General features: G+C 36.4%; 2 protein-coding genes across 4 annotated transcripts; one reads left to right on the top strand and one right to left on the bottom strand.

Annotated features, from left to right (window-relative positions):
- Positions 1–159: 159 nt before the first annotated feature.
- On the bottom strand, positions 160–10,680 carry LOC307171872 (kinesin-like protein KIF21A). Of its 3 annotated transcripts, none has more exons than XM_079893803.1 (13): positions 10,358–10,680; positions 8,890–9,005; positions 8,434–8,576; positions 8,104–8,227; positions 7,847–7,968; positions 7,418–7,504; positions 6,285–6,374; positions 5,752–5,840; positions 4,963–5,191; positions 2,813–2,935; positions 2,553–2,718; positions 805–890; positions 160–524 (listed from the first exon to the last, which is right to left on the bottom strand). In XM_079893803.1, exons 2-13 carry the CDS (start codon positions 8,901–8,903, stop codon positions 436–438), a joined length of 1,362 nt encoding a protein of 453 aa, XP_079749929.1. In that variant the 5' UTR covers positions 8,904–9,005; positions 10,358–10,680; the 3' UTR covers positions 160–435. The 3 variants fall into 3 exon arrangements, with proteins under 3 accessions (XP_079749929.1, XP_079749927.1, XP_079749928.1); XM_079893801.1 differs by lacking the exon at positions 10,358–10,680 and adding an exon at positions 9,311–9,630; XM_079893802.1 differs by lacking the exons at positions 2,813–2,935; positions 10,358–10,680 and adding an exon at positions 9,311–9,630 and having other exon boundaries at positions 183–524.
- On the top strand, positions 10,364–24,095 carry znf384b (zinc finger protein 384 b). Its single transcript, XM_079893800.1, is given in 13 exon segments — positions 10,364–10,447; positions 10,449–10,510; positions 10,512–10,588; positions 11,475–11,533; positions 15,725–15,956; positions 16,072–16,161; positions 16,362–16,501; positions 17,164–17,237; positions 17,832–18,056; positions 20,364–20,531; positions 20,651–20,729; positions 22,744–22,902; positions 23,000–24,095. Coding segments are annotated over 13 exon segments (1,755 nt in total). The 5' UTR covers positions 10,364–10,366; the 3' UTR covers positions 23,309–24,095.
- The last annotated feature ends 619 nt before the right edge of the window (positions 24,096–24,714 follow it).

Here is a 24,714-nt window from a genome sequence, read left to right on the forward strand (position 1 = left end):
AATATTCCGAAGACCAATTGAAGTAAATAAAAAGTATTCAGAAAGGACAAATCCAAAGAGACAACGGCAGGAAAATCAATATACATTAATGTAGCATTGGACGGGAGCCCTACATGATGAACAACGCTATATATATTTATAGACAGAAGTGCCAGCGATGATAAATACTCTCACACGCACACAGACATAACGTGGTTGGTTTTATTGGATCAACGTTTACATAGAAAACAGTCTGTTGTTTCTCTCTTCCTTCTGTTTCTTCCCTGCCAGTCAGTCAATCTGTTCCACTTCAGTCCCTTCGCATGATTTCTTGCACTCCGCCGTCATCCCTTGACCTTGCCTTCTCTCGCTCTTCCTTTCCAAGTCATTCTGTTTAACCCTCCTTCAATCTCCTTCCCATTGTCGCACTCTTTTTTCATTCACCCCTCCTCTCGCTCACTGAAGAACACAACGCAGCCATGAAGAACTTGCAGGTTCCTCTGTTTCAGATGCATCCTGGGTTATGGAGTCTTCATCATCGTCCACTGGAGAAAAAAAGTTATTTTCATTAGGGCTGTCGAAATAAAATTCTATATGTTTAGTAGCATCACTTTTTGAATGCTGTTAACTAATTCATTCCAAAACATTTTAAATGTAAGTCCATAAAGTGCTTGAAAAGTTTTATTATTGAATTCTTGCAGATTTTCTTTGGAACTGAATACATAAAAAAAATACATAATACATAAACAAATTGTTAAAATATTTTTTACATATTTGGTATTCAACACAGGTTAAAACATCATTGTCTTTGGCTCTCTCTCTTACCCTCACTATTGTCATCTTCTGAGTCTCTGTCGGATTCCAGAAGACAATCTTCCAATCGGCTGTCTCGTCTCACTGTGACATCGCCTCTAGAGGAAAAACAACAGAAGACAGTCAGTGCAGGGCACTTGGGTCACACTGTTTACAAGGACAGAAGGATGTTTAACTCAGCCTGAAGCAAAAAGCAAAGCAGCTCTGCTGACAACAGCGCGCTGTCAATGGGTTTGAAATGACTTCATTATACAAACTGCTTTTGAAGTAGCAAGTGCATCATTAAGAGTTAGGCAGAGGCAGTTCGACATAAAAATATTATTCATATCTGGCTTAAGGTGTCACATTAGCAATATTTCAGTGAAATTTTGTGGGCAAAAAAGGGTCCAGGCAGCTTTCAAGACCAACTTGAGCATGAGCGAAATCTGTGTGAGAAACTTTTTGCTTTTGCGATATTCCCAATTGTGGAAATTGCTATTTAAATGACTGGATATCGTTTACAAAATTTCGCCAAACAATTAGTTTCCCAGCCAATCCAGCTGAAAATTGCCCAAAACCACTCTAAAACCAGCAAACAGACCAGCCTGACGAGGCAGGGAGACCAGCTAAGACCAGAAAACCAACTTAGGTTGATTTAAAATGTTTTTGTCAGCAGTGTGTACAAATGTAAGCACAAATGTCCTTGAAACTAAACATTGACATTAAACATGAAATGTTGGCATCTGCTTAATTTGGCCAGCTTCCAAGTGACAGATTAAATATTGGACACAAAGTGTTTTGGTTTTGGATTTTACATTGGACATTGAGTGGTGAGCCAACACAACACCAAAATTGTTTATTACTCTGCTGGGAGAAGAAAAAATAGCTTAAAACAGTCTTAGCTGGTTTTAGATGATTTAATCTGGTCTGTTAGCCTAACCAAGCTGGGGTTTACCAAGCCGGTCTCCCATCTGAAAAGTGCCCAAAACCCCTCTAAAACCAGCCAACAGACCAGCCCAAGACAGACAAACCAGTTTAAGACCAAACCAGCGCTAAAACAGACATTTTACCGACACTTTAAGTTGTTTTTGCCAGCAGTGTGCACAAGACTAAACATATGTCCTTGAAATTAAACAGTGTTATTACTATTTCCATGAAATGTTGGCATCAGCCTAATTTGGCTAGAGTCCAAATGACAGATTAAGTGCCAAAATTTTAGACGCAAAGACTTTGACATCAACAACAAAAGATACGGAAAGGATTTTCTACTCCTTTTAAAAACATGAGAAGTCTATTTTTTGCTCATCTAAATATGCAGAATTAAATGGCTAGTTGCATTTGATTATTTGCATTCAGCCTCGTTTTCCCTGTATCCCACCAGTTGAGACCCTGTATCTATAGACTCTACAAAAATGTAGTTACAAAGAAATCAATATTTATTCCACAAAGGATCATCAGCTCTGCATCCAGTGCTCGATGTGAGCTACAGTTCTCAGTGTCAAGTGCCTGGAGCATTCCTGCAAATTTCTCATTAATAAGCATCCCAAAGATACTATATTCCAGCCAGTATCTCATTACTGATGTACATATTGATATACTGACTAAATTAAACATTGAGCAGAGTCTTATATTAGGAACTGTGTGTCAGTGAATGTCTATGAATTGATATATACTGTAATGCATTACATATAGTAGGTAGAGAAGGCCTTGGAAATGGGGCTGTGATGTACAAAGTGGGTTTGAGATACTCGAAAGGGACCATTATATCTTAAAAAACACACCTCTTTTTAAAACTTCCTGGAAGCTGCTCCCAAACAATGAGGTCACGACCCCCTGTGACCCAACGGTGGTCCCCACTTGCTGTTAGCCACGCAGCATAACAAAGAATTCTGGGAAGATCTGAAGAGGTGAGCGAAACCAGGTACCTGCACTGGGGAAGTGAGAACACTGAAAGAGTGTGAGAGAAAGAAAAAAAGAAAGGGTTGTGATTAAACTGTCTTGCAGTTTTCAGGGGTGTTAAATGAATGTTAAAATCACTCACGGTTAATCTTGCTCTCTCCATTAGCGAGGTCAAAACAAGAACCAATCAAAAGACCGGGTATTTGATTTACACAATCTGTGACACCAGCAGTGTTGCTGTGATTGGTTAGTCTAGTCATCACGCCTGCAAACGATTGGAGAGCGCAAACACGCATCATTAGGGACATCTTTATTCACCGAAACACAAATAAACCAGGGAAAAAAAGTAATTAAATTCACATAATCTGTCTATTTATGGACTCCTTTCCTACTCTGTCAATAGCTGCCGAATTTGCTGTGTGTTTTATGTTGTTAATACAAATGTATTTTTCTGTCTGTAAGAAGCTCATTATTTCTTTGAGAGCTCCAGCTACGAGTTGTTTGATGAACTGGCTTCATTATGAACCTCAGCACTCTCGATTAGAGCATCACATCATGTAGTGTGCTCCTACCAGCAACTCTGATTTATCTGATGTAATTGTTTACAGGTTGTTGTTTTTTTTAGATAATGGCCTTCAGCACAAATATCCTGTGAGAAAAGGGGATTAAAATTTGAAAGCGCTGGATGTTTTTACGTCTTCCTCTCCCCTAGGGAGAACAGCCCCCTCTCCTGCATGTGTTCTCTGAGCCACTGGGACTTTAACACAGATTATATTAGCAGCTCTGAGCGAATAGACTCAGTCAAGATGTATTCCATTAATAAATCTGTTAAATAGCCCTGAGTCAAAGAACAAATGAAGGTCCAATGGGGGTTGTCAAATATTTATTGCTACAGAATCCAGCATATCCATGAGAAGTGCTTTATAAAATGAGATGTTGACTAAATAATGGTGTTGATGGCAGATCATAGGATTATGTCGACATAGGCGCATTAGGCTGTCGATTGTGTTCATTTGGTTTCATTTAGATTAGATTCATTCAAAAAAGAAACGTTGGTATATTCATCTGCTCACTTTTATGTAATGTCTTTGAAATATCTTCATTTGAGGGCTGCTTTTATCAAATATTGAGATATGAGATTAACTGTTTATAAAAATGGTAGTATATATACACTGCCCCAGCTACAAAAACAAATCGCTGTTTGGATTTAAATAGGCAAATGCTTCAGAGTCAATGATTGGATCATTTTTGCAGTGATAATTATGTTTCTAGCATGTTATATGTTTGGCAACAGTTCTTCTAACCCTAATTGATGGAGTGTGTAGCTTTTCATTTCTTAAACAGCCATGTAGGAAGACATGGCCATATCTCAGGGTGACAATGTCAAGATTCATCAGGCTCAAATTGTGAAAGAATGGTTGGAAGGGAGCATGAAGAATAATTTTCACACATGTTATGGCACCTCTGAGCCCAGAGCTTAAATTCATTGATATAGTCTTTGGGATGTGCTGGAGGAGACTTTACAGAGTGCTGGACTCTTGCATTGTCAATACAAGATCTTGACCAAAAATTGATGCACCTCTTGATGGAAATAACATCACAACATTTATGCCCATTAAAAGGGGTGCATACATTTTAGCCAAGATCTTGTACACTGTCATTTAAAATTTTATTAAGATTTTTTGAAAGAAAATAATACTTTTATTCAGCAAGCACGCAGTCTTTTACATTGTTTCAAATAAATCTATTTCAATGCTGTTCTTTTGAACCTTCTATTTCTTCTACCTTCTATCTTCAAAGACTCCTAAAAATGTATCACGGTTTCCACAAATATATTAAGCTGCACAGCTGTTTTCAAAATTGATAATAATAATAAATGTTTCTCAAGCAGCAAATCATCATATTAGAAGGATTTCTAAAGGATCATGTGACACTGAAGACTGGAGTAATGATGCTGAAAATTCGGCTTTGCATCACAATAATAAATTATATTTTAATATTAAATTGAAAATTTTGAATAAGAAATACATTTAGAAATTTAGAAATAAGAAATTTATTTTGAATAAATAAATGACATTTTAAAATATAATAAAACAGAAAAGAGTTATTTTAACTTGTAATAATATTTCACAGTTTTTAATCAAATAAATGCAGCCTTGGTGAAGTTATCAATAATAATTGTACCGACCCAAAACTATATTATATATTTAAAATCCTAAGTAATATTAATTAATGATTAAATTAATAAATATAATCCTGATTAATATCAATATTAAAGTACCAATATATTACCCGTTCTCCAATTTAGGATTCGTATGCTGGCCCTCCCACACGAGAGAAACACACGGTCACCGCGGGGGCTCAGAATCAGCCTCCCGTTCACCCCGTCATCCCCACTACACCCTGTGACTTCCGGGCCCCAGAGGTGCAGCCTGCGGAGGGGCTCCGGCCCCTCACCGTACACCTCCCACACACACACGCATCCCTCGGCGGAGCCACTGAACAGCAGAGGACCCTGGGACTGCGGAGAGAGAGAGAGAGAGAGAGAGAGAGAGAGAGAGAGAGAGAGAGAGAGAGAGAGAGAGAGAGAGAGAGAGAGAGAGAGAGAGAGAGAGAGAGAGAGAGAGAGGAGGGTAAATGCCACTGTGTTTCCATGACAACTCATGCCAACTAACAGTATTAAATATGGAAAAGAGTCACCGCTGTTTGATGTTACAGTATTCTCACAATTGCAACAGAATTTATTTACTTCTATTCTGTATCTGATTTCCTTATAATATATTGTTCTTCCCAGTTTTATTTCATAGTCTTATTTGCATTTATTATTCACTAAGTAAGAAGAGACAAAGCTTGCAGAAGAAAAGTGTTTAAATGTTGGCATTTAATAGCTTGTACATTTCTGTGAACTTTAAGATCGCCCGAGAAGCAAACGTGTTCTCAAGGGATTCCTCTACAGGCAACACTTCAGCTTTGAGCGGAGGCACAATTTCTTTCTTTTTTTTTAAACATGTGCTGCTCTAAAGGGCAGACTGGGAAAGTTCTAGATGCCAGCACAGTTCTGTTGCCATGGCGCTCGCCCACCTGTATTGTGGTGACTGCGTCCAGGTGTGCGTTCACTGACTGACAGTTCTCCTGCGAGCTCCAGCTCCACACCTGCAGCTTCCCAGCATCTAGAGTAAGATCAATAACACTGAGCTTAAGATGCACCTGATATGTCGAGACTGATGCAAGGCATGGTCAACTCACCTCACCCTCACTCTCACACACACACACACACACACACACACACATTCTTGTACATCTATCTTTATGAGGACATTCATTGACACAATGCAATCTCTAGCCGCTTACCCTAACCTTACCCATCACAACTAAGTGCCTAACCCGAACCCTTACCCTAAACCTAATTATAACCTTATCCCTAAAAAAACACGTCTTGACCCTCAAACAGGCCTTTAAAGGGGTCTCAGAAAGTGAGGACCGGCCAAAATGTCCTCACTTTACTCTCTTTGTCCTCACTCCAATGGTCTAAAACTCAAACTGGTCCTCACAAAGATAGTTGTACAAGTACTCTCTCTCTCACACACAGAGAGAGAGAGAGATACCTACTGTACCTGAACCAGTAACAATGAAGCCCTCTCCTTCAGGAATGAAGCACAGACTTGTGACTGCATTGAAGGTGTAGATGGATTTAACACACTGACCTGCAGGAGTAACAAAATCAGCATGTGATGCAAACCCCAAACACACCTGAGTTTAATTCACCCTCATCAGCAGGGGTTGGAAAAAATTGCAGTTTCCAAAAAAGGAGTGAGTACCCTCTTCACCAGTTATATAATGACTTGATTCTTGAGATTCAGATAATGGACATTCAGAACACACTGCAACCATTACAACAGAACATCATCCTTTAACATTGCAATCCTTTTTTTTTTTAAGGAACATTTAAAACAAGTATTTCTAATGCCACTACATTTTAAGCATGGTTTGGCAAAATTCCGAATTTTAAAAACTGTCATTCTTTTGATTCATGAGTGTGAATTTGAATCACATTGCTCACACATCACAGGATGCTGAATTTGGAATGAGAGGAGGTGAGATTTACTGAACTGCAATCCAGACATTCAGCTCATACACAAGAAATGAACTGAATTAGTCCTGCAAGTTTTGTTACCATAACATAAGGAATAACATTAATAATTTAGACCAATTATGACTTTTTATCTCCTGATATACAGAACAGTTGTTTTTTATTCTTTTCAAATAGTTTTATGAAAATATAACTCACATCAAAATTTGAATACATTATGTCATACATTCAGCTTTAACCACAGTTGTAGTAATTGAAATATTAAACATGATTATCTTAGAAAGATTTATCGTCCCGTAAAGGTTTCTGGCAGATCAGTCTCTTATGTTTACCAATGATGCATTTATATGATTAACAACCTGTTTTGCTGTTTAATATATTTTTTTGTGGAAACCATGACACATTTTTTTCATAATTTCTTGATGAAAAGAAAGTTCAAAAGAACAGCATTTATTTGCAATGGAAATCTTTTGTAACATTTTATAACATCTTTACTGCCAATTTAACATGGACATATATGTATATATATATATATATATATATATATATATATATATATATATATATACTGTATATATATATATATACCCAAATATATACACACATATATATATATACATACATATATTTGTGTGTGTGTGTGTGTGTGTGACTCACCCGAGCTCAAAGCCCAAATTCTCACACAACAGTCTGTGGAACCACTTAGAACAAATCTTTCTTTGTCAGCCAAGTCGAATGCACGTGCTGCAGAAAAACAGATCAAGAGAATGAGAGAGCGGGACAGTGAATGAGATAAAAAATAAGAGTGACTGCAGGACATGAGAAAAGGGAGAACGAAGGACAAAGGATGTGAAGAACAAATGCACTGTCAAAACAGCAGGACAGGGAGTGATGGAGAGCAAAAGGGACAGATGGGAAGGAGGGCATAAGTAGCTGGAACAAAAGAGGTGGAAGAAAGGAGAGAGAGCATAAAGGATGAGTGAACAATCGTGGGTACATCTGTATCAACCGGCTGGCCCCGTCAACAGGATCAATTATTCTTTACTTTCCCGGGCTTGAGAGAGTGTGAGTCTGTTGTGTGTGTACCCAATCTCCTGCAGTACTCTGGAGGTGGTGCACTAAGACAGGTGACTCCACCGCTGTGACCTCCCAAATTGCGCTGCTCTGTTGCCGTGGGAACATGCCACACTTTAACTGTTGTATCTCGACTTAAAATGGTAGGTGAAAAAAAAAGAGAAGAGGGAAGCAGAGTGAGGCATTAACGGATATGTCACCAATTTCACAGTCAGTTAGTCATAAACTCTTTATATACATATATATATATTCCTCATTGGTTCCAGTACCTGCCAGAGATCACAAGATTGTCGACGGCGACCACACAGGTGATGATGTCACTGTGACCCTCCAGAGTTCTGAGACGAAACTTCGACTTTTCCCAAGTTTGTTTGCGAGATCTGAATTGGACATCTGCAATGTATGAAGACACACAAACAGTTTTGTATAAGCTGAGGTCATTTTTTCTCTCTCCCGTGAATGCCGATAAAAGAACCATCTGTTATATCATCGCATGAGACAGCCATAAGGCAGAACTTCCTGTGAAAGACAAGCAGGCTTGTAATCAACATCTGTGCGAGTAACTGTAATTGTGTGTGTGATAAGTGCACTAATTTGACCTTCTTGTTCTTCCACACTGGTGCTGACGGGGAAATGCGTCTCTCCTCTGCCATCTGTCTGGCTTCCATCATTCTCTCCTCTCTCCTCTCGTGCAATCTTTAGCGCAGGAGGACGGGCAACATGTTGCTCTGTGACCTCCTCACTATCATGAAAAATAAACATCAACAAGCTCAAAAAAATATCACTTTGCATAATCCTCAAGCCTGTCCAAATGTGTTAAACAAATGCTTGTCCTGTTATACCTTTGTTGTAACACCTATATTATTAAATAGCAATGTGCAAGACAGAAAGCCTGGATGTGGGAGTTCAAGCATAGACTTTTTAAAGAAATGTTATGAATCAATACTGCCTAGATGCCAGACAGTGGAGGACTAGCCACCGGCAGAGAGTTTAATCTCATGCGCCCCGACAGTCTCGCTCTCCCCTTCCCTACCTAGTCACTCATTCTTTCTTACACTTGTCTTTTCATTCTATCCTCCTCTTTTCCCACAATCCCTTGAGTTTGCTGGGGGCCAGAATGCTGCAGCAGAAGCTCAGCCAATCTGGAGCGAAGCTCCACCTTCTTTGAGACCTACAAAGAGTAAAAGATTAGAGATTTGAGATTGCAATAATCATAAAAGACAAAACTTAAAGTTATTGTTTAGCTGAATGCATTAGTTATCCTTGAAATTATGTGTTTCCATTCTGTAAGTCGAACCTGAGTGATCTTTTTTTTAATGTGTGAAGTGGGAAAAGTGGCAGTTCAGAGACCTCCAACTGAACATACAGTATGTGGTCTGAATATATGGTTATGTGCACAAATTCTGCACTGTTTTGAGTCCAGTAGGAGGATACAAATATTTCATGTGAGTGAAGAAGACCATGATAATGCTGTACCTTTATTTTTTCCTCGGGAGTGAGGGAAATTTTGATTTCCAAGTTCTCAATTTGCCTTAACTTCTTTTGGAGTTTCCTCACCTCCCCCATCTGAACTGAGTGTAAACACTAACCCAGTGCCGATGTAATTCACACTGCAGGGATTCCTCGTCAAGTCAGTAAGCTCTTTGTTAGACGTGCATGCTTTTGATGATGTTTTATATATATTGAATCCACGGTTGATATTGTAGACAAGGGTTAACGGAATTGTTATTGCTCTCCAGACTACACTCACGGATACTGTATGTAGACGTGTACACAGACCTCATCTGCCGGAAATCAGCAGATTCAAAATGTGACCTCATCTAAAGTCTGTCTGATCTCTCTGGCGACATCGCGTGGAATTGGGGAAATACATTTACTTTCGTGTTTCATTTACCTGCTGCTAGTATCATTAATATTACATTAATTATCTCTGAGCTTCCATACTGTATGTCAGTTTGGACACGTGAAATTTAAACAGTGATTTTTTCCCCTAAGGTATCACACAACATGAACAAAGTATAAGAGAGAGGAAAAGAAAAAATAGGCTATACATGTAAAGAAGAAATTGAAGACATTGTGGCTGCCCGAAATGCTAATACTAAATTACAGATTCGATATTCTGTTATTTATGTTATTCGTGTAATTTTTTTACATTTCCATACAATTTTAAAATTACCTGATATTTCCATGGCATTGGAACCTTACTTTGTGTACTACAACACAGCTCTTCTTTTAAATGTTTTTATTTTTTAAGCAACACATACATACAGGTGTAAAATACAAAAAAACCAAAAAACATGGCATACCCAAACAGATTAATTGAGCATTGCTTTGTAACATACATCTACGCGTAAATACATTTGAAAACATAGAAATGCCTTACAGAAATGGCAATATTTTTTATGTCGAAAGGTTTTTAAACTCTAAATTAAATTTTTGTATAGTACAAAATAATGTATTTTAGTGAAAAAGCATAATTAACGTGTTAATAAGAACAATATTCTTGGATATGTTTGACCTTACTAGACGGAAATGACGTCCGCACGCACGGGCATCATTCGCGCCGCTCGGGAGGAAGTGCTGTGTAGACAGTTCGGCCAACTCCGTAAGAATAGAAAAAAATAGAAAAAAAAAACACAAGGGAGGAAAAAAAAAAACATTGAAATTCTTTAATCGGGTGGGTTCGGAAAGACTTCTCAAACTATCCTGATTGGAGGAAATCCCCGGCGGGCGAAGCTAAAGTCTTGGGAGCTGGTAATCAGTCTTTATTTTTCACTTTGAAGCTTGTTTTTGGCTGTTGATGTGAGCCGCTGGCGCTGCTGTCGCCCGATCGTCGACACTCATGTGCCGGAAGTCTGCGTAAAACCGCCTCGGTTCCAGCGTCGACGTTTTTTTCCCCACTTGTTCTTTTTTTTCTATCCTTTTTAGCCTTTCCTTTTTTATTTTAGCCGACACTAGAGTGAATGCACGGGTAACGTCACGATGTGGGCTGCAGATCCGCCTCGGTTATCGCACAGTAGATTCGCCCCAGCCTGTCAATAATATTCAGATATTTAGATATAATTGGTTATTTGCAAATAAATATTTGATTATTTCATAATATGGTCAAAAAACTGGATTTTACAATGCATCGCTTTCAATAAAGAATAAAGCAAAGCACATTCTCTTCTCTGCAACATTATGAAAAATTGCATACGTTACATATAGACGCAAGAGCTTCTGCATTAACCCGCCATCTGTAAAAATATAACCTGAACACAGATTCACGAGTGGTGCTGGTTCTGTCATATGGATAATATGTATTACAGTCACGTATGAAGTTTATAACAACTTGCTGATGTGAAACGCATGATTTATTTGTTGCAGTGTTGTGTTGACCATACATAGACTCATGACAGACACCAGCTCTTCCTGAATAAAATGTCCCGCATAATTCATGTTGTCCAATTCCATTTATAATTGTGTTATTAAAATAGTTCATCTGTAAAATGCGAAATTATTATTATTATTATTCTATTTCTGTATCTTTTATCAAATTATACACCCCACAGGTAAAACAATTATGTTCCTATCCATAAGGTCAAAGGTTACAATGTATACACAGTTTTTGAATATCAAAATGCCTACTTTCTTTTCTCAGGGATGATGGAGGATTCCCATTTTAATTCTTCATACTTTTGGTCTCCTGTGCAGGGACAGGTAAGCACACCGGTATGCATATTTCAGCTGTCTAAGTTTGAAAATTGATTATTGGGTCATTCCGTGTCAACTCAACCAGAGGTCCCAGACTCAAATTTTTTATTTTGTTAATATTTATTATGTAGAAAGATATAAATAGTGACGAAAGCCAAAATATTCAATGTATATTGTATATTTACTGAGTAAACCACAATTTTGTAGAGGGGGGTCAATATTACCATTTTCACCTGAGATTTGAAATCAATTTACAGGGGGGTAAAATGACTTTAGAAAGATGGCCGCATCATTATTTTATTTTTACACAGAGATTGGTTGGTCTATTAGTAAGATCGGTTGACTTTAGCAAACTCTGTCTCATTATATACCAACAGGGACAGTTCAAAAATAGCAAAAAGCACTTCTTGTGTTCCGTAACTTAAGAAGTATTAAATATATCTTAATATCCTTTTAGATTCTGGTTCTTAACAAACTTTCCTTTGGGTATCTTCATTTTAAAGGCCCTCGATGGTTCAATCTCAGAGATATGGAGATCTTAATGCGGCTCCATGAGTAAATTGGTCACATTGTACACATTTTAGGTGGTCAAAAACCAAATGTGGGTCACTTTGCATACTGATTTTTTTTTTTAAAGAGGAATATCTAAAAAACTAATAATTTTAAATTTGTATTACATTTAATTTAATACATTAATTATGTATTAATTTAATTTAATTTAATTTGTTTAAAATGTTAAATTTCGTGTGTTTTTTATCAGCTCAATTGCAAAAAAAAAACAACCTTTGTTGCCATAAAGATTCTTTTTCTAAAGTTGTTTCTAAAAGTATTAAAGATATATTAATATCCTTCTAGAATCTAGATTCTCATTCTTAATAAACTTTCCTTTTGTAATTTTTATTTTTAAGACCCTATATAGTTCAGTCCCATAGATATGGGGACCTCAATGTGACTCCATGTCCAAATTGTTGAATTTTACCCATTTTCAATGGTCAAGAACCAAATGTAGGTTACTTCTTAAACTGCTGATAGTTATTCTGTTTAAAGAAGAATGTCTGAAGAACAAATAACACTAAAACTTGAAATGTATCTTGTTCCCCCCATCAAAAAAATTGAATACAACACACCTCACATTTTTCTGAAGTTTACATGTCTTTAATTCAAGTGTTAAAGATATCTTAATGTCATTTTAGATTCTCGTTCTTATGAAACGATACTGCATATTTAAACTCTTGGCAGCTTCAGAAGTTAAAATGAACAAAATCCCATCTTCCAAATATCCCTAAAACTGATTCAAATATAGATTCTTATAAATACACTTTTGAGAGCAAGTTAATGTGCCTCAACTTAACCATTTCCAGTGGATTTCTGGTTATGTTTTATGCAATTCTTTTAATAGTCAAGTCCAAGTCACCTTCATTTGTATAGCGCTTTTAACAATATAGATTGTTTCAAAGCAGCTTTACAGTGATAATAGGAAATTAAAGTAACGGAGATTGTTTTGGCTTTACAGCAGCTCTAGAATAAAGTTATTATCCAGATAAAGTTAGTTTTGATTGATTCACTTCCATTGCAAAGATCATTAGTTATTAACTTAGGGGCCGCTTACACGACACTGTTCCAACAGAAAACCCTTAACGCACTCAGGCCTGCTCATCCGCACAACAACAGTGCACGGCGGCTCGAGAACGCAAACCCCGAAATAGGTTCCAAAGCGCAAGCGTTGAAAATTTTTGAAAAACGTTAACATCTCCGTGCAAACCCCAAAGATACGAATCCGCAAACGGCAACGGCGTGCACGCATATTACGTGTTCAGTTTAATTACTTGTCTGGCCTTAAAAATCATAATACAGAAATTTTTGTTGCTTCCGCGTAGCCATGTGAACTGGAATCATTTTGACAACGTTTTATCTGTACAGAGGTAAAGGGAAGGAAGGAGGCCTTCACAGGGGCGAGACTAGTTGACACTAGTTAATAGAGGGAAACAAGATACATTTCTAGTTTAAACATTATTTATTCTTCAGATGTTCCTCTTTTAAATGCAGTAAGTTTTAGCTTTGTGCAAAGTGGACCACATTTGGTTTTCGATCACTGAAAATGGGTAAAATTCAACAATTTAAACATCAAGCTGCTTGGAGATCCCCATATCTATGGGAGTGAACAATATATAAGGCCTTGAAAATGAAGATTTCAAAAGTAAAGTTCATTAAGAATGATAATCTAGAAGGATATTAAGATATCTTGAATACTTTTAGAGTTACAGGCATGTAAACTTGAGTCCAAAAAAACAAGAAGTGCTTTTTGCCATTTTTGAACTGTCACTGTTAGCATTTAAAGGTATAGTGGAGGATTTTTTACTTTCGGGTGGATCACCTATACTATTGGTCCTCCTAATTGTCAATCATTCTGGTGAATCAATCAAACTTATTAAAAAAGTGGAGAGGGCGGGTCTTATCTAAAATTCGGAAAGATCCTCCACTATACCTTTAATGAAAGAAAGATTGCTAAAGTCAACCGATTTTACTAATAGACCAACCAACTCTATGTAGAAATAAAATAATGATGCTGCCATCTTTCTAAAGACATTTTTACCCCCCTGTAAATTGACTCCAGTCTCAGGTGAAAATTGTAATTTTGACCCCCCTCGACAAAATAGTGGATATACATCTGTGACATTTAATATTTTGGCTTTTTTCACTATTTATCTTTGTCTTTCTGTAGAAAAAATATTAACAAAATCAAAAATTTGAGCTGGGGAAGTTTCCGAAATTTGGTTGATTTGACAGGTGATGACCCTATTACATTTTATGCCTGGCCTATAATAGCATTAATATAGTACCAAATTAATGCATTTGCATGCTTTATATAGTATTTTACATTATATACAGTACCTTTCAGAAGTTTGGGTTCAGTAAGACTTAAAAAAAAAATGTATTCAGCAAGGAAGCATTAAATTGATCAGAGGTGATAATTAAGACTTTTACATTGTTACAAAAAAAACAAATAAATGCTGTTCTATTTGAAATGAATGCCAGAAAAATATTAAGCAGCACAACTGTTTTTCAACATTGATAATAAATTATTATTACATGACACCTTAGAAACACAATAAAATAATCAACATTAAACAAATAACCACTTACTATTACAGCCTGGACAGACTTGATACAAGCATAAAAGTAATCACATAAAAGCCTGTCTGTAAAGTTGGGTCTTAAGGCAAGATTTAAAAACATGAAGATTTTCACTGTTTCGCACATCCTGTGGCAACAAGTTTTGCCGCATGACTAAAGGCTCGGGACCCCATTGAAGTAGTGCGAGTTCAAGGTACAACAAGAGGGAGTGCAGAAGATGATCTTAAAGTAGGAGTAAGAGTGTAAATATGAAGAAGGTCATAAAAATATGAAGGGGCAAGATCATTGAGTGCCTTGCACTCAGTGAAGAAGAAGAACTTTAAAATCAATATGATATTTAACTGGGAGCCAATGCAAGTGTTGTAGTATGGGAGTAATGTGTTCAGCTAGAGGAGTTCTGCAGATAATTTGAGCAGCTGAATTCTTTACTTGCTGGAGTTTGTAGAGAAGCTTTGAAGGCAGGCCATAAAAAAGAGCGTTTTAGTAAACAATACGGAAAGTGACTAAAGAATGAATAAGAATTGCACAGTGCTCTTTACTGAGAGAGCCGGATGAAGTCTGTTAATATTATGAATGTGGAAATATGCAGAGCGAATGACACCGTCTGCTTTAAATGATAGAGTACTGTCAAAGATGACACCCAAACTTTTATCCTGTTTAGAAACAGACACTGGAAAGTTAGTGAATGAGAAATGTTTTTTAAACCAGTAAATCAGCATATTAGAATGATTTCTGAAGGATCACGTGACACTGAAAGCTGGAGTAATGATGCTGAAAATTTGGCTTTGCTTCACAAGATTAAATTATATTTTATAATATATTACAGTAGAACATTATATTGAAAATTCAGCTTTGCCATCACAGGATCAAATTACATTTTAAAATAGAAAACAGTTATTTTAACTTGTAATAACATTTCACAGTGTTACTGTTTTTACTTTAGTTTTTAATCAAATAAAAGCAGCCTTGGTGACAATAAGTCTTCTTTTTTTTAAACAAAAACCATTATCAAAAAAATGTTGTCTTTATTTGTCTAACCCAATTTTGCCTGTTTGGTTTTAGATTGAGAATGCTGTATTTCTTAATAAGGTAAAGGAGCAGCTTGTTCAGGACAAAAGCCCCACCTACTCGCATGGCCCCGCCCACTATCCCACCACAGCGGTGGTGGCGGTTTCTGGGGGTGCCAGAGATACAACGACAGCAAGGACACTAAAACAAGAGCATGCACAACCGTCTCACTCCTCACACAGTATCACAGTGGTGCCGGTACCGCCTACAGGCATCATGACGGCAGGTACTGTGTGTGTGTGTGTTTGTTAAACTGCTACAGGGTCTTTTCTCATTAGTTTACACTATCATTACGTTTCTACACTTTGATAAGTCTTCCATCACTTCCACACTCTTTCTAGCGGGTTTGGTCACTCTGGTGTCTCCAGTATCATCTGCTCAGTCCCTTATTCATGGACATCCATCCACCACCATGATAACAGTCCAAACGGGTAATGCACCTTATTTTACATAAACATAGACATGCACGTGGTATGATTTTTGGTGAGATATGATTAAGCACTAATGTAAAGATTAACTCAATCTTTTATTGAGTGTTTGATATGCCTGAAATGGTCACAGATACTTTTTATTTTCTCATCAGTCTTGTCTCAAATAATTAAAGCATTTTACTCTTGCATGACTCCACCAGACAAGAGAAATGACTCCTTGACCTGCTCACCGGTCATCATCCCGTTACCGGCGAAACGGGGCAGAAAGAAGAAAGCCACACTCCCGTTGATTGGCTCACCTACTGGGACAGATGCCTTGATTTTGGGTCTTTCAGGACAGGTATGACAACACGTTAATAACATATAGTGAAATTGTTTTTAGTACATTTTTTTAACTTACAAAATAGTGATTAGCCCAGATACACTTATGGTCACAATTTTGGGGTTGGTTAGATTTAAAAAATAATATATATATATATATATATATATATATATATATATATATATATATATATATATATATATAAAATTATTATTTTTTTTTTTACTTATGCTCACCAAGGTTGCATTATTTGATCAAAATACAGTATATATATAAAAAAAAGAGTAATATTGTTAATTAAATATATATATATAATATATATATATATATATATATATATATATATATATATATGTATATATATATATATAATATATAGCAATATATATTGATTGATTGCTTGATTTCTGTGATGGCAAATCTGAATTTTCAGCAAACATACTCTAGTCTTTAGTTTCACATGATCCTTCAGAAATCAATTTATTGCTGATTTGGTGCTTAAGAAACATTTAATCAATGTTGAAAACAGTTGTCAGGTTTCTTTAATGAACAGAAATTTATTTGACTTTTTTTGTAACATTATAAATAATAAAAAATAAATCTTACTGTGACCAATCTAGTGCCAAATAATTTTTTCAATAAGTTTTTAACAACAGGTTTTTTTTTTTTGTTCTCTGTAGCATCATTCTGCCAACCCTTACAGTCTGTCCCTAGAAGAAGGGCATGCTGGGAAAGAAGGTGGTAAAACATACAGGTATGGATTTTCAAAGAGACATCAGCTCAGCATGATCTCAGTGTGTGTTTATTACAATCTATTAGAAGAGGCAAAGACAGAGGCAGGAATTCCTAAGCAACTTCATTTTCATACGGCAGAAATGCATGTCCCTCCGGGCTGACACACACTATCGCCGGCTTCAAGGCTTCGCAACGAGTTTGTCTGCTGTGCATCTGTAGAAGTGTGTGTTATTCTGCTCATTAGCATGTGCAGCCTCAGCTACATACATCTACACACACACACACACACTTCTGTCACCCATCTGCACTCGCGTTTCTGGCCTCTCCATCTCATTTTTCTTTTCTAGCGCCAGGGTCTACGATTTCATTCTGGATCGTTCTCCACTGACCTCCTCGTCTCTCACCCTCCCGCTTGTGTTGTGTCTCTTTCTTGCCTGTTTGTCGTGTCTCATGTTTCTCCTTTCACTATTGATGGACAGGCTTGTAACTTTCCTTTTCTCTTTGTCCCGTTTTCATCCGTACTTTGTCTTCTCCCATGTTTTCCTCCTCTCTCATCCCTCTGTCCACCCCTTGGTGTGTGTGTGTGTGTGTGTGTGTGTTTTTCTGTCTGTAGGTGCCGGATGTGTGGGTTGACGTTCTGCAGTAAGTCAGATATGCAGCTGCACTCCAAGTCGCACACGGAGGTGAAAGCTCACCAGTGTCCGCACTGCTCCAAATCCTTCGCTAACACCAGCTACCTGGCCCAGCACATCCGCATCCACAGCGGTGCCAAGCCCTACACCTGCTCCTACTGCCAGAAGGCTTTCAGACAGCTCAGTCACTTACAGCAGCACACACGGTATTCAGCACCGCACCACAAGCGTGTGTGTGTGTTTGTGTGTGGGTGTCTGTGGCAAAGCAGGCGGGTGGTGGAGAGTGTGTGTGATGGACTTTAGTATAGGGAGTGGACTGCGGAAGCGTCTGTGTGTGAGTTCGCCAATTCCTCACGATATCGACACATTTGCTAAAGATATGATATCGAAATTCAAATTGCATTAAACACGTTAAAGAGCGAATCAGCTTGTTGGTCATCTATAGCGTTTGTCCTATATGACCAAATACGAATAAATTGCTGATGTTTCAGTTCTAAAATGAAATTAAAACACTAAAAAAAACTTGGTAATACTTTACTGAAAACCTTTATGTATAATGCACTATAAAGATATTCATATAATGTATGTAATAATGCATTAAATCTTTTCATAAATAATTGTAACCAAAGTTAAGATGATGCATTATTTTATTTGAAGATTCCTTGTTACATCTGAAATTGTTTTTTTTTATTTATGTGTGTTCTAATGAATTATACTTTTAAAAGGCATAACAAAGAATAGATATATTATAACTGTGGTTACAATTATTTATGAGAATTTTACAATTCATTGTAAGGTGCAATACAAGGCATAATTAATACATTAAAATATTTCTATAATGCATTATATATAAAGACTTAAAGAAAAGTGTTACCAGAAACTTAAACCAGTAGTTATAAATGATTCACGTATTTAGGCATCACAACATTATAATGTGCTATATGAATAATGGATATTCATTTTGATATTTACTTAAAAATGTTCTTTGAGTATTTTTTGAAATATAAAGGCTGCTGCAGACCTATAAAGACCATTTATAATGTCTGAGAAAAATATTAAGTTTCATATTATAATATAAAAACAAGTTTTGTAAATTAAATTATTATTATTATTATTATTGTATTGAAGCAAACCCTGAGGTTTCTTTGACACTGGTTTGAAAACATCTGATTCTGTATTAGTTGAACTGTAGAAAATTATAAATGCATAAAAATATAAACGCATAAAATTATTGGTACTCGGACCATTGTAATGTATCTCAGTGTTGTGAGTGTGGTGAAAAATTGGAGAGAAAATAAAAATATTTAACAAAATGTCTTTTTAGGGCTGTCAAAGTTAACACATTGATTTGGAATAATATTTTTTTGTTGAAAAAAAAGTGCTTGACAAATCTAAATAAAAAAGTTTCTCTGCAGCATTACTTTTCATAAAGGCTAATGCTAGTTTCAAGGTAATTATTATTATCATTTATTTACTTTATTTTGTTCACTTCGAAAGTGGTAGCTAACAATATTTTCAACCCACCTACTTTATGTATACCTGACTAATCCTGGGCGTTTAAAGTGCTTCTTGTGACCTCCGCATTCTGCTTTCCGTTGTGCTCATCTAGCAGTTTTTAAACGCAAACACGTGTCCTGGGTGCTCGCCCCCTGAGACATTACACGGTCACGTTGGAAAGGTTGACAACAGGGCCTCATGCTCTTTTCCTTGTTGCTATAGCAACATACTCTGGTGATGGTTTGCTTAAATACAAGTTTATGTCTAATGGACTGTTTAAATATATACCACACAGTCTTTATAATGGTGAAGTCAGCTATAGCATGATGTCACCATGTGTAGTGGGTGGATTGCACTTTAAATGTCTCACTGATGGACTGGAAGAAAAATTGCTAGAAGAAACTAAAGATGGTCAGGAAAAGCTATTTTCCATCTCAAAAGAATTAAATAATTTTTTTTAAATTTTCTTTTCTCTGTTTGTATAATTTATTTCTCCTCTGGCACACTTTTTATTACTGCGGACTACTTACATTTTTTACACCACACTGTGGACTACTTGCACACACCGACTGAAGGATTGAACTGAAATTGAAGCTGTCAGTGAAAGCCTAGTTCTCTTTGACTCTACATTATTGTCCCATAACTGTGTGGAAGTTTTATGAGGTTCTGCCCCGCTCTGAAATAGAGGTCATGTAAAGGTTTCGTCTACTGTTGATCGCACTTGGACATGGGATTGGGCTCTGTGGCCCGCAGAGTTCCTGTGAGGATTGAGTGCTAATGTTTTTTTGAGAAATGGATCTGCCCTTTCTGTGACCTCATTCAAACACCTACCACACCACTTTCAAATGTGTCTTCGAAATACACTGCGCACTTTTGACATTTGTTGGCAGTAGGGACCACCAAAGAAAGATCAGCAGAGTGAGTGTAGAAATGAACAATATTGTCATGTCAAATATTTGTCTAGCGTCTATAAATTATTGAGTCCATAGGTAAGCATGTTTGTCTTTCCTTTACAGAAACCACACAGAATCCAAACCTCATAAGTGTCCTCACTGCTCGAAATCCTTCGCCAACACAAGCTACCTTGCTCAGCATATACGAATCCACACAGGTGTTAAACCTTACACCTGTAACTACTGCCAGAAGACCTTCAGACAGCTCAGTCACTTACAGCAACACCACAGGTGCAGTAATGGACATGTTTTTTGTTTGTTTTCATTTGTTTATGGCTTTTTCTACACCTTATTTTGTTTAGTTTTCCATTAATTTCTTACCTCTTGACATAAATTTTGTGCCTGTTCAGGATCCACACAGGAGACAGGCCATACAAATGTACACACTTGGGTTGTGAGAAGTCTTTCACTCAGCTCTCTAATCTGCAGGTGAGAAAAGTACTCTGTTTCTCTATTTAGAGCTGCACGATTAATTGTTACAAGATTGCGATCTCTAAATTACGATAATTCTGCTATGTCTATTAAACCTTTGACAAGGATGATCACAGTGAACATTCAAATATGCATTTATGCTGTTGCTGAGCCAGAGAAAGCCGTTGTCATATGTATAAAACAGCTTCACAGTCTTTCAGCCACACACAGTATCATTATGTCTGTTACAATAATTCAAATTATCACAGAAGTACTGGGATAAAAGTTTATAGTTCAGATATAAACACTGATTCCTTAGGTAGCGATAAAAAAAAAAAAAAAGTAAATCACCCCTTGAATGCAACTTGATGCTTCAGATAAAGATTGTATCAATTACATTGTTACACCAGTAGGTGGCGACAATTGACTTTTAAAAAAAATATTTGTCATTGAATTATTCATTCAGGAGATTCGTTTAAAAATGCTGATTCATCCAGTAATGAAACAAGTGAAGTATTTATGAGTGAGTCATTGAATCATTCATTTAAACCAATTATTCAAATTAATAAAATAAAAAATTAAATAGACTGCAGCAATTAACAAGTAAATTTCATGAAAATTTGAATAGTTGTCTATTCAGAATCATTGGAGAATCTTGATCTCCATTTTAAACCCAAAAAATATTGTGATTCTCAATTTGTCCAGAATTGTACAGAGCCCCTGAAAGAAACATGGTGAATGAAAAAATTCTGAGATGGGAAGAAAAATTATTTGTCAATGCTTTTGCGTTCTCTCAAAAATGTTTTGCTTTCCTCCCAGAAACTTTGCATTCGCCGTCAAAATGTTTTGCGTTCACTCGCAAAGAACACAATTTTCCGTGCGAACACTAAGTTTCTCGGGGAAACGCAAAACATTTGCGAGAGAACGCAAAAACATTTACATAATTTTTCTTCCCATCTAATTTTTTTTTTCATCACCATGTCCCTCCGAGCACATGTGGCTCCGTAGAATTGTGCAGCTCTACTATAAAGTCGATTATTTATAAGTGTCACTCCTATTTAGAATATTAATTTACAGTTTTCCTTAAGGAGTAAGCAATCCTTTTCTCACTCTCATGTCTTTCAAAACCTGAACGCTCTCTTCCATTATATGAAGGTAAATGGGGACTATGACTGAAGGACGTGTGAAGTTTAGAATTTATTTGAGAATGCCTTTAAGTTTGATGTAAGGTAGCAAACAGAATGCAAAATTGCTATTTGAATTTGAATACAATAAATTAATATTAAAATAAATTGGATTTTAAAGAAATGTCATTGTAACTGTAAATGAACTAGAAAAGTAGTTTGTCAACACAATTTCTGAAGTTTAGCTTATTGAAAGCCTTTTTGAAAGTTTTGAAAAATGTTTAAGGATTCGGATAGTTATAGAGATATACACTACTGTTCAAAAGTTTGGGGTCAAGTGTATTAAGTTTAAGTTTTATTTTAAATGAATACTACTTTAATTCAGCAAATACATTAAATTGATAAAAAGACAGTAAAGAAGACATGATGTTACAATAGATTTCTGTTTCAAATAAACTTTGTTCATCAAAGAATCCTGAAAAAATGTATTAGTAATAAGAAATGTTTACTGAGCAGCAAATCAGCATATAAGAATGATTTCTGAAGGATCATGTGACACTGAAGACTGTATTAAGGAATGCCGTCACAGGAATAAATTGAAAATAGTTATTTTAAATTATAATCAATTTTGAGTTTTGCACAACCCTGCTTGCAACATTTTCATTGAATAATTACTTACATTTCACTCTGTTCCTCGCACTAAGCTTCAAAACACTTGAATTAATCATCTAAGTCATATGGGTTGTTTTATGATGCTTTTATGGTGCTCTGTGGAGCTTAACAACCCCTGATCCCCATTTAATTTCATTAATTGGAAGAGAGCTTTTGACACATTTGAAAAAATTCTAGGGTGAGTTTTCATTTTTTTAGTGAACTGTCATTTCAATATTTCTTCCAATATTTTCCAGTCTCATCGGCGTCAGCACAACAAGGACAAACCGTATAAGTGTCACCACTGTAACCGTGGTTATGTAGACGCAGCCAGCCTGGAGGTTCATCTGTCCACTCACACGGTCAAGCACGCTAAGCTGTACTCCTGCGGTTTATGCAACCGCACATATACCTCGGTACAAAAATGAACATCTAATCTCATACCATAAATGAGCAGCATTCCCAGTTCCCGTTCTCAAGATGATACTAATATGCATCTCTCTCTGCCTGTAGGAGACGTATCTGATGAAACACATGCGCAAACATGCCCCAGATATGCTGCCGTCTCCACCTGGATCAACCCAGCAAAGCCACAGCCCAGGCCGCGTTGAAGGAGGCGGCTCGGAAGGAGACGCACAGAGCCGAGTCGAGAGGACCGACGTCTTCGGTCAGCCGTGCATATTCGACCTGAACCAGTACAAACCATTAACTTCTGCTGATGTGCAGTATAAAACTGTCAGTGTGTCTGACATCTCCCCTCACAAAGACCTCTGCATCACCGTGGAGGCTTCCGCCATACAGGTGGAACACCTGAACTCATGAGCGAGGGATGAAACTTTGGAGGTTAGAAAAAACTGTTGCAATTACACAGAACTGTGGATACTGAAAGGGTTTTCTTACTCAATGCCTTCTCATTTGTATGAAGGAGCAAGTGGACTTAAATGGACAAAAGTGAAGGAGATAGACTTTGTATTTTTTTCTTTCCATTTTTTTTTTAAACATTTATTGCTGTAATCCTGATCTTCCTCGCAAAAGCTTCCTTTGAAGATTGTGGCTGTTTCAGTGGGTACCCAGCTCATTTATCAAGTCTTTCCATAAAATTTCTGGTTTATCACGTTTATATGATTGCATCTGTAGTTGTTGGTACGATCATTGCACTGTCAATATTAATATTGTTACTGTCCACAAGAATGGAAATGTTGTCTCTTGCACAGTATGTATGGGAATAGTTGGTCTTTTTTCGTTTTAAAAGGGAAATTTGTTTGCAGTCATGTACGTAAAACAGAAAAGAATGTATATAGGATTATCAAATGTTTTGTGTGTGAGTGAGTAAAGGACAACAGGAAATAGGACAAAAAGAATTTGTGTCAACTAATGTCAATGGCAAATATCTTGATGTATTTTTTTTTATTTTTTTTTTTATTATCCTGTTTAGCATCCCCATCTGCAGATGACATGTAATATTCTATTATTACGGTTACTACTGTTATTCTATCAAAATAACTATTAACATGCTCCCCAAATCTCAACTTCTCTTGACATTAACAAAATCGGATTAGTGTGCTTTAACCCTGTAAAACAAGATATTAAAACAAGAAATTGCTTCTGATGTGCCTCCTTGTGATTATCTTATCGCAGGGGTTTGCAAACTTTACAGACTCTGGCAACCTGGGTTTTTAAGTAATTTTTATTTACAACATTAACAAGTATTACTGCCTTTTATAATACTTAGATCATTCATGTAATTGTTCGCATTTAGAAATCATTGAAGAATATTGTTACTTATTGAAATTCTATGTTTTTATACCTCAAGCTGTCTATAGACTCCCTACAGGACCTTCAAGGACCCCCATCGGATTAGAGAATTAAGATACTTCTTTGTGGTTAAACTTTTTACTCTAAATTCCCTCAGACTGTAAATAATGTAATGCATAAACAGTTGTATTGTTTGTCAAGAAACAGAATATGGTCTAGAATTAATTGTTTGTGGTTAGGTTTGTGTGTGCACATTAGTCTTTCAGTAACATCATTACCACCAAGTTATTTTTAGTTATTGATATTTATAAAACTGATGTATAGTTATTTATATAATTAACTTATATAATTTAAAATAGTTATGCTTATATTTAAGTTACATATATTTATTAGTACTGATGTCCAACGTTCTATCGTACAATGGCAGATTGCACCACCTGTCAAAAATATATGGGGGTCAAAATAACTTATAA

This window comes from Squalius cephalus (genome assembly GCF_949319135.1).
Source record: "Squalius cephalus genome assembly, chromosome: 15".
NCBI classification, from domain to species: Eukaryota; Metazoa; Chordata; class Actinopteri; order Cypriniformes; family Leuciscidae; genus Squalius; species Squalius cephalus.

Coding starts and splice junctions, on each gene's coding strand:
- LOC307171872 (XM_079893801.1), bottom strand. CDS start 9,400: ATGGGGGAGGTGAGGAAACTCCAAAAGAAGTTAAGGCAAATTGAGAAC. Junction 7,969..8,103: donor AATCTTGTGATCTCTGGCAG/GTACTGGAACCA, acceptor TACCATTTTAAG/TCGAGATACAACAGTTAAAG. Junction 2,936..4,962: donor AATCCTAAATTGGAGAACGG/GTAATATATTGG, acceptor AATCGTTTGCAG/GCGTGATGACTAGACTAACC.